Source organism: Engraulis encrasicolus, chromosome 20, assembly GCF_034702125.1.
Source record: "Engraulis encrasicolus isolate BLACKSEA-1 chromosome 20, IST_EnEncr_1.0, whole genome shotgun sequence".
NCBI lineage: Eukaryota > Metazoa > Chordata > Actinopteri > Clupeiformes > Engraulidae > Engraulis > Engraulis encrasicolus.
In genome coordinates, this window is record NC_085876.1 from 5774968 (window position 1) to 5784859 (window position 9892).

A 9892-nucleotide genomic window follows, 5' to 3' on the forward strand; every position below is an offset into this window, starting at 1 on the left:
TTGTTACTGAGCATCATACCAAGCTATAACAACTTTGACCATGCATGCAGACAGAAAAAATGCAATTCACACAATGTAGGCCTATTATTCACCTACTCCTATTTTTATTTTATTGTAGTATGAATACAAAAATATTGACACAACTCAAAGTTAATAAATCAAAGGCTGTATGGCTAAAGCACCAATTTAGTCTATAAATACCATAAATATACATTTGTTTAGTGTTAATAACCAAAATAAGTGATTAATAACAATCAAATGACAACAATTATTACAAAAATACAAAAAATGATTTAAATAATCTGTTTACATAGACATTGGATTAGCTGTCATATGATCGAGTCACACCCCTCTTGTCTTCTGCTCTCCAACATGAGTTCAAGCAAGTAGCCTAAAGTTTAATCCAGAGGAAAATAATTAGGCCTAATTTATTCCAAATGTAACTGAACTAAGACCATTGTATGGTTCAGAGGGAGGCAAATAATAAAATAATCTTATTTGAACTTTCTAGTACACAAATACCTATCCTGCTTCTCAGAGACTAATAAAAGGGTTGTTAAATGAATGTATACACAGAAATAACTATCGAGGCAGAGTAATACTTGGTGTCAAATCAATTTTAAAACAATATGAATTTGTGCCTCTTTTTGTCCATTCGCAATGGAAAACAATTCAGTGTTGTGAAACAGCATCAAATGAAGGCATATATAAGTCAAATTGAAGTTCCTCCTGTTGATGTAGGTCTAAATGTATTGTGAAAATGTATTCTGAAAATATGGGGATTTTCAGAACCTGGGTCTCGCCAGATCGTTGTGTGTTTCCAATCAGGTTTACGAGCTATTGAATATTCGTGGAGCAAGGCAGACATTCATCTGGCGAGAGGTTAGAATTTTCAGAGATCAAAGAGAACAAATCAGGCCGGATTAACTGTACTGTATAGTTTCTGAGAATATTTTCTGTAGTTAGTAAACTTTTTGGCTTGGTTAGAACAACATTAGCAGCATTCATTTATAAACTGGGAGCATTTCAGCGCAGCATATTATGTCGTATTTGACCAATTGTCTCAGTCATCCTCTTCATTGTAGCCCACCAACTTGGAACTCACATCCCACAGCTTCATGGCTGCAATGTCATCCTTGCCCTCAGGAGCAGGTTCTTTCAGCCTACAGTCACTACAACAGTGAAAACAAGGAAGCCATCACTGAACATGTGCAAAATGGTGTTGGAGGTTATGCCATACATACACACAAAGTTTTACAGCTGCCATATTGAAAGAAAACTTGGGCTAAACTGAGGTAACAGGTCAAAGAGCAAAAGATCTGTGCACTACTTAAAAACAACAACAACTTTTCTGACATTAACTTGTTTTGTTCACCAGCCACTACTGTAAGACTGGTGGTTTTACCAGCATCACTAACCATTCGGCCATCCTACAAGATATTTTTTTTGGTCACAATTTTCTTTTTTTCTATACTATGACTTAAGCTCAGACAATGAAGTGGTAAAGGAAATGGTAAATCTATTAACATAGATTCATACAACATACAGCTACATACAGACAGTTGGTGCACAAACAGAATGTAGGCTACTGTGATATCTCACAACCAAGAACTACCAAAATGTTCCCAAATGTTCAACTCGAGTGTTTTTTAAGATGCCGCACCTCGCATGAGGTTTTATGCAAGTTGCACTATATACAAGGTGCGGCCTCTTTTTTGAAAGCATTGTTCATAACCATCCATACAAAGGGGCTAGGTCTGGTACCTGAAGTAGCATCCTGAGTGAACCTCCAGGCCTTCCGTGACGGCACAGTATATGGAGGTCTGGGCGCCTTGCCTGGGGGTCTTCATCAGCAGCCAGGCGGGGGCCTGGAGGAGGGCACTCAGCAGAGGGAACCGCGTCTGGACGTGCCGCCCCAGCTCCGTCCGGATGACGCCCGGATGCAGAGCGAACGCAGACACACCAGCAGCTGCACCGGAGGCAATTTTGACCGGTTGTTATTTTGACGACTCTAACAGGACTGCGCTACCTTTTTCAAGTTCAAGTGTAAAAGTGAGTAAATTGTGACAATAATCGTTTGAACATAGTGAGCTACAAAGGATCAAACAACAGCAAATTAAGAATTGTGATTCGTCTACATTACTGTCTCTCATGACAGCAACCTTTAACAGCCATTGAAATTTAAACGCAATATCCACAGAGTGTAATGTATTCTGTAATAAACTTGAGAAGGAGCCTTGTTAAGTGGACAAACCTGTCTAGTGCTCAAATACATATTTTTGCCTGGTGAGTTGGTCTAGCACTGGTCCTTATAAGATCACCAAATCTACTACCAGCCTGGGCCCACTATTCACTATGACAGTTGTTTTCCACCTCTGTTTTTTTGTGTCTTTTACAACTTTATTTGACAAGACAGTGTGAGAAGTGGACTGGAAGCGAATTGGGAGAGAGACAGGGAGGGGTTGGCAAAGGACCCGGGCCGGGAATCGAACCCGGCTCAGCCACATGGCAGGTGAGCGCCCTACCGGTTGGCCACAGCAGGGCCGTTTTCCACCTCCGTTTTAATGTTTAGGGCAGGTTTTACCAGGATGGTTGAGACAACAGAATGGCTTTGACTAATGAAAAGCGGCCATATGATTGGTCATAGCAAGGCAGTGCAGAGGCAATTGGTACCAGGTAGCCCTCAACTATCTAAACCAAGCTATCCCAGATGAATATTTTCATGTGTTTTTTTAATATTGATTTCTTTTTGAGAAAGGACAGTGGAAGAGAAACAGGAAGCGAGTGGGGAGAGAGACAGGGGGAGGATCGGCAAAGGACCCGGGCCGGAAACGAACCCGGGTCGCCGGTGTAGCAGTCCAGTGCCCAGCTGTCGGAGCCAAGGCTGGCTCATGTTTTCATGTTTTAGCCTGGCTCGCCAGGCTGCCTGATCAGCTTACCTCGTGTGCGACGTGACAGCTCCCTGGTGAACAGTAAGTTGGCCAGCTTGCTCTGCCTGTAGCTCACAAGTGAATCGTATGGAGTCTTGTTGAAGAAGAGGTCATCAAAGTGGATTTTCCCTGAAAGCAACAGAACCCCAACATCACTACGGATTCCACCCTTTCACTCAGTTATATCCTAGCAATTTTGTTATTATGAAGTAGTGGAGTTGTTTTCAATAAACAGCGAGTGGCATGACCAGCAATTAACCAGCACCAAAAAGCTATTCACAATTTTGTGACTATTTTTCTTCTGAAGGGCTAAGTCAGTACGGGACACTGTAACTGTCGGTTTTGAGGATGTTTTTTTGCAGACTCAATGACATATGCAACAACTGTTTAAGCATTAGGGAGGTGCAATGCTGAAACCCCCCAAATTTATTTTATATTAGATTATACTTAGCTGGTGCTTTTATGCAAAGAGGCTTACAGTTATTTGGGTAAACGGTATGGGTAACAACCTCTGGAGCAATCAGGCATTCAAATCCACAACCTGCAGATCCAAGGCTCCAGGTCAAGATATTAGGCATGTACAAATTTGGTCCTCTTACCTCCAACATGAGCGATACTGGCCACGTTGACGATGCGACTGGGCGCAGAGCTTTTAATCTTATCCAGCAGCAAGATGGTGAGGAGAAAGTGACCCAGATGATTAACACCCAGCTGGGTCTCAAAGCCATCCTCCGTCAGACTCTTGGGGCACATCATCACACCTGGTGGAGGACCAGGCAAACAGGAGATTGGTGTTCAAAGAATAAATCACACCTGGTGGAGGTGGGGAAGGATTGACAAATGATGAATGGTTTCCATATCATTTGCCAATCCTTCCCTGACTCTCTCACACACATGTATCAGTATCAAAAACCATTAACAGTGTATGTTAATGATTATGTAATGGAGATAATAAAGAGATAATGGTTACAATGTTTTAGAAAGGGTTATATAAGGTTTGAATAATGCTTAACAAATGCATAACTAATGCTTAACAAGGAGTCTGTATTATAAAGTGCTACCATATCGTTGCTGTGTATCATGATTTCTCGGTTCGATAATATTGTCACACCCCTAATTGTCCTCATTGCCATTGTGACTCAGCTATTAGTGCACACAACAACATTGCATCTATGCCTCACCCATGCAAGGGGGAAGTGTGGAGGGAGGGTACCCTCTCCTACAGATACCTTATGGAGCGCGATGGGGCAGGGCACCGGTTATTTACTCTCCCGACACACTGGTTTCAGGAATGGAATCGGACACCCTTGAGCTACAAGGCCGACTTAATAACTGTTTGCCCATGACTGTCCCCAGTGGATGGCTTCAGCTGAGGGTCTCCCACCTGCGTTGTTGATGAGGATGTCCAGGCGCTCCTCAGTGGCATTCAGCTTGTTTGTGAACTGTCGTACGGAGGCGAGGGAGGACAGGTCCAGCTGTCGCACCACCACATTGCCGTTTCCTGTAGTCTGGCGAACCTCCGAGGCCGCCACCTCCCCCCGCCGTGTGTCTCGACAGGCCATGACCACACGTGCTCCTGTCGGTCAATCAAACAATTAAAGCGGATATGCAAGATCAACTAATTGTGCTTTGTACGTCAAAAGCACTACTACAGAATTATCATTGTGGTAGCTCTGGTGTACACCATATACATAATTTAGATTTTTTTGTTGCAATAATCAAAATGTAGTAGGCCTACATGGAAATATTTAGGGTGTGTATTTATCTGTAGGTATGTGTGATGTGTACTACCACTGCAAAACAATTGAAACTACAGGGACAGTAAAATTAGTACTACTATTACAAGCACAAACAAGTATACAAACAGATGCATGACGAGTAAATGATAATATTAATAACGTGCAACAACCTCTTCGTGCCAAGTCCATGGCGGTCTCCTTCCCAATGCCAGTGTTGGCCCCTGTGATGACCACTGTTTTTCCAGTCAGTTGCACTTGACTCCTGCACACTCCACCTGCAATCCACTTCCTCAGGCACACCAGACCTGGCAGAAGAGTACCAGAACATCAAACGTGTGTCTGTCTAAACTACAAAAATGGGTATAGGCATAGGACTGTATATATTATATTTATGATGTGTGTGTGTGTGTGTGTATGTGTGTGTGTGTGTGTGTGTGTGTGTGTTTGTGTGAGGAAGGGGGATAGGGAGCATACAAATTTTATCTAGAATTCTAGCAATGTTTTTTTCATAATTTTTCCTGAACAAATGTAGTCAAATCCATATAACCCACACACCTGTGAGGTAATGTCATTTTTTTTTCCAATAGGCCCTACCCTACTCTCCACAGCTGACATATCACCCAATTTCCCCCGTATAGCCTAACATGTGATTTCCAACATTGTTTCAGATGCCTAAGCACAATCTGGTGACCTCAGTAGAGTCATTATGGTTGGGTGAGGGGAGTTAGACATTCCCTTTGATTGGAAGTGAGGTTGGACTTGTTGATGACCTGTCATGCATGGTGTTGTCATTAAAAGCTGAAATGCGTAAAATGTCTCACTTGTGATACTTTTAAACAACTACTTTGCTGAGTTGTATTCTCAGGAAGGCAATTTTGTTATAACGCATAGCATGAAGGACTAATTTATTACGACATTAATCTTAGGATGTCACAATAAAAATTGGTCCTTCAATAACAATAGGGCAAAATAAACTAATTTCATCATTGGGGAGACTTGGAATAAGTTTGAGGTGGAGTAGTAAACAGTAGGTAATCAGTACAGTTGGTTGCCTGAATTGATCCTAACTAAGACCATGTAATCTTATGAGATCTGGTTTAAGCATAGGCTGGTCTGGACAAGAGCAGCACATAAAGTGTTTCATTCAACTGTTGAAAGCAAACGTGTCCTGCATAGACCTGCTACGGAATTTTACGAGCCCAATGAGCACTGCTATTAAATCTGTCCTAAAACAGCACAAACAGCAGTTGTCAAATTCCCTTGAATAAGGTGATGGCGTCAAATAGCCTATGGAAAATAATTTTGCGTGAGCCATGTTTTGCGTCTTGTATGGGTACAGGTAGGTGGATGCGAACTGAAAGACAAGTTTTCTTCACTACTTACTGATAGCTGTCACAGCAGTCACCGCACCATACTTCGCGAGCGGGTTGGTTTTCAGCTCGTTCCATACTTCTTGAACTGGAACTGAAGTGATCATAACTTCCAGTCGCGATAATACCCCTCACCACACCGACACAACTAAATAGTCTATTGCTAAAAAAATCCGTCACTATCTGTTTATTATAGCCTACGACTTGCTACCTGCTATCGCAACAGACGTGCGCCCTGGGAACCTACGGCTGCGCTCCATGTAGGTTTCATAACCGGATAAGAGGATCTGAGACTGACCAGTGTGTGTGTGTGTGTGTGTGTGTGTGTGTGTGTGTGTGTGAGAGAGAGAGAGAGAGAGAGAGAGAGAGAGAGAGAGAGAGAGAGAGAGAGAGAGAGAGAGAGAGAGAGAATACAAAAGTCATTCTGCACTCCTGGAGTTACGACATCGACACTAGAGGGAGCTACAAGGTTACTATCACAGCCCTTTTTCTATCACTCCTTCGCTTTGGCAAATCGCAGCAGGCTCTGGCTATTCACAAAGGCTCTCTGATTATTCCCAAAAGAAAATTTAGGCACAGGTAGGCAAGCTACGCTATAATTTATTTATCAGTAGGGGATCATACCCTGAAAATAAACTTACAAGAACATCATAACACCATGCACAATAAAATTAACTGAAGCCTACGCAAGATGAATTTATCTCCCTTTTAGTATCACCGTGCAACAAAGAGGTGGCCATCCAATAGACAGAGGCTATACACACGGTCATCATAGATCGATCGGGCCCTGGTCGAAAACATTCTTGACCTCGTGATCTTGATCCTAATGATGAACTAACATAGGTTACGTGGTAGGCCTACTAACCCGCGTCGAAGAGCCACAAAGGCTTAATCTGAGTGTGTAAATTTAGAGCTAGGAAGTACATTTCTTTTCTGGTCTCAAAGCATCCTTTCACTGTCAAAGAAAACTATTCCTACTAGCATTACAGGGATGTAAATATATGAATGCCTCGTGACATGGCATAGGCTACTCAAATCCAAGCATATTGATCTTTGTCAGAATTGAACCCAAGCCTCTCACATAGAAGAGGGTGTCACTTTTTGACAACGATTGGTAATATTCTGTTCAACTTTGGTCAAGAAATGTTCGGGGTGTGGTAGGAGGTTTGGCAAGATCAGCCCACCCAGGTGAGCAAGTGAATACACTGCGTTAGTTTGGACCACTGGGCCGATTAGCTTAGCTAGACATGCACAGTGATAGCTCAGCTAAACTTACCGGAAGATTGTAATGGTCATCTTGGATGGGTTTCAAGCATTCTAATATAATTTCAAACATTGTTTCGTAATGCCATGCATCCCATTTAGATTAATTATCTCTAGCAACACGGCCATCATCAGTTGTTCAGTGGTAAAGGCGGGCAATGTTAATCTCCCTCTTTCCCAGATGTTCTGTGGCAGGTTACCAATGTTAATACAACTAGTTAGGAATTGATTGAGCAGTGGAAGTAGGCATAAATGTAATCATAACACAACCGCAATAAATCGTGAAATATTGTTACGTTTTGGCAAACCATCGAATACTTAATTTGTTTAATGTCCTCGAGAGTGTTGAGAGTGAAGCGCCATTTGAAGGATAAAAATGTTGGGTTATTTTAAACAGCAGACCTAGGAAAACCTATCGAAATCGATCTAGCCTAGCCTATATTTTCGATGTTTGGCTGGCCATTGTATCTGATGACAGAACAGATCCATCGGTCTTCATCATACGGTCAAAAGGACCCCCAGTACGAATGATAACTAAACATGAAAACCATCTATTTCCATAAAGCTCTCTTATTTCCCTCTATCAGTCAATTCGAATCCAGCCAATTCGAACTCGGAAGTCATGGGATGCGATAGGATTCGAATTGTTGATACAATGTTTCTAGTCTCCCTCAGAGCCTGACACATTCCGTTCCATCCCATACTTGAAGTCTACAACATGTATACTACAACTAATAAAACCTAAAATACGGATCGCTTGCAAGCTGGTTAACATGTTTGATTGGCAGCCTTAACTTGTTAACCTTGTGCGAAAGTGCAATTAGGCTTTGACAGTAACCATCAGGCTAGACTACTTCGTACATTTTCCTCAAGCCATTCAACGTGTTATATTTGGCTAAATGTAATCTGATCAGATATTTGTATTTGATTAAATAGGCTTTGACATAAAGAAATACCATAATACCACAGCCCAGAGAGCTAACTAGGTAGACATTACTAGCTATTAGCCTACTACTATAACCGGCTAGTTCCTTTAGCTCGAAGTTCAGTGCATGGTGTCAACAGCAGTAGACGGCATGCACTAAAACCATCGAGTGTGGTACGCTAAATACAGTGAAGTCCTTACGTGTGGGAGTCATCGAGATTTAATGTAGGGTAAATGCTCATTTGATAAACTCGGGAGGTTTAAGAAGCCATTGTGACATGCACGGAAGGTAAATTCAAAGAAGATGCTGAAGAAGAAACTCATGCTGACATATGCATGCATGCTAACGGTGTTGTGCTAGTTGTGTTGCTAACAGGTTTGGCAGAACACGATGGATTCATTTGTCGTGTAGGAAAAAATACGATTAGTTGGTATATGTACTAGGGGTAGCTGCTCAGCTTAGCTATGGCTAAAAGATTGTAATGGTCACATTTGAGGGGTTTCATTTTATGCTTCTGATTTAATTCCATGCATAGTTTTCTAATGCCATGCCATAGCCCTTTTGATCATGCAACATCAGTGTTTTAAGGCAGATGCAGTCTTTCCTCTTTCTCAGATGTCGTAGCAGGTTACTTTGTGTAATATTTTAATAACAACCAGGATTTTCTTTTGTGTCTGGGAGATATGATTGAGTGGAAGTAAACATTTTTTTTAACCGCAACCAAAATATTTGGCAGGTTATGGGTGTAATTTTCGTGGATGGTGGGGATGTCCATACCTAACTTATGCCCTCCACTTTTTTTGGACAAATATAATGCAAGAATAGGCAACCCGGACAAGTTGCCCTTGCCACAATATCCCCACCACTTTCAAAACCAAACCTGTGGGTCGGGGCATCAAAAATGAATGGACTGTTGGGCAACCCATCACAAATAACTCCGAGCACTTTAATAGGCTACTTTACTTAATGAATGTCGTCGAGGGTTGTAGGCTACCAGAGCGTAGGATAAAACGATGTTGAGATTAAATACCAGACAATTTACTGTCGAACTCGATCATGGGACATCCATTATCGTTGTATCTGAGTGGCAATCATTTGGTCCATCGGTCTTCATCATGTAGCCTACGGTCAAAAGAACACCCAGTACGAATCTTAACATGAAAACCATTTATCTGATTTCCCGCCGGCAGTCGCTGAATTAGAATTCCAGGTCATGGAATCAAAGCAGAAATAAATTCGAACTCGGAAGTCATGGGATGGGATTCGAAATGGTCAATGTTGTGATGTTGCTACCTGGATGATTTACCTGACGTGGATGATGTTGTTTTGAAACGTCAGTGTGCTGAAGATATTGACAGATGACACATATTTCCATCCTATACTTGAAGTCTACATGCAATAAGACCTAAAATACGAATCGGTTGCAAGCTGGTTAACAATTTTAATTGGAAACCTTTGTTAACATTGTGCGAAAATACAATGTAGCTTTGATAGTAACTATTTAAGGCTCGACTTTTTCGTACATTTTCTACAAGTCATTCAACATATTACAATTGGCTAATATAATCTGATCTGATACTTGTCTTTGATTAATAAGCCCCTCATAAAACAGACCAGATAGCTAGACCGACATTTAGCTGGAGTCTATTGCTATTACTAAACTG

At 41.7% G+C, this 9892-nt stretch overlaps 1 protein-coding gene across 2 annotated transcripts; it reads right to left on the reverse strand.

Moving 5' to 3' along the window:
* Positions 1-168: 168 nt before the first annotated feature.
* Positions 169-6291, reverse strand: zgc:153441 (retinol-DH_like_SDR_c domain-containing protein). 2 transcript variants are annotated; one of them, XM_063185213.1, is made up of 8 exons: positions 6053-6291; positions 4840-4974; positions 4315-4506; positions 3530-3691; positions 2940-3059; positions 1765-1969; positions 1106-1172; positions 169-391 (listed from the first exon to the last, which is right to left on the reverse strand). In XM_063185213.1, exons 1-8 carry the CDS (start codon positions 6144-6146, stop codon positions 323-325), a joined length of 1044 nt encoding a protein of 347 aa, XP_063041283.1. In that variant the 5' UTR covers positions 6147-6291; the 3' UTR covers positions 169-322. The 2 variants fall into 2 exon arrangements, with proteins under 2 accessions (XP_063041283.1, XP_063041284.1); XM_063185214.1 differs by having other exon boundaries at positions 303-1172.
* Between the last annotated feature and the right edge of the window lie 3601 nt (positions 6292-9892).

Excerpts from the sequence above, each read along its gene's own strand:
- zgc:153441 (XM_063185213.1), bottom strand. The coding sequence starts at position 6,146 with ATGATCACTTCAGTTCCAGTTCAAGAAGTATGGAACGAGCTGAAAACC. Across the intron at positions 1,970-2,939 it reads GCTGTCACGTCGCACACGAG|CTGCTGGTGTGTCTGCGTTC; the intron begins GTAAGCTGATCA and ends CCTCCGGTGCAG. Across the intron at positions 1,173-1,764 it reads CACTCAGGATGCTACTTCAG|TGACTGTAGGCTGAAAGAAC; the intron begins GTACCAGACCTA and ends TCACTGTTGTAG.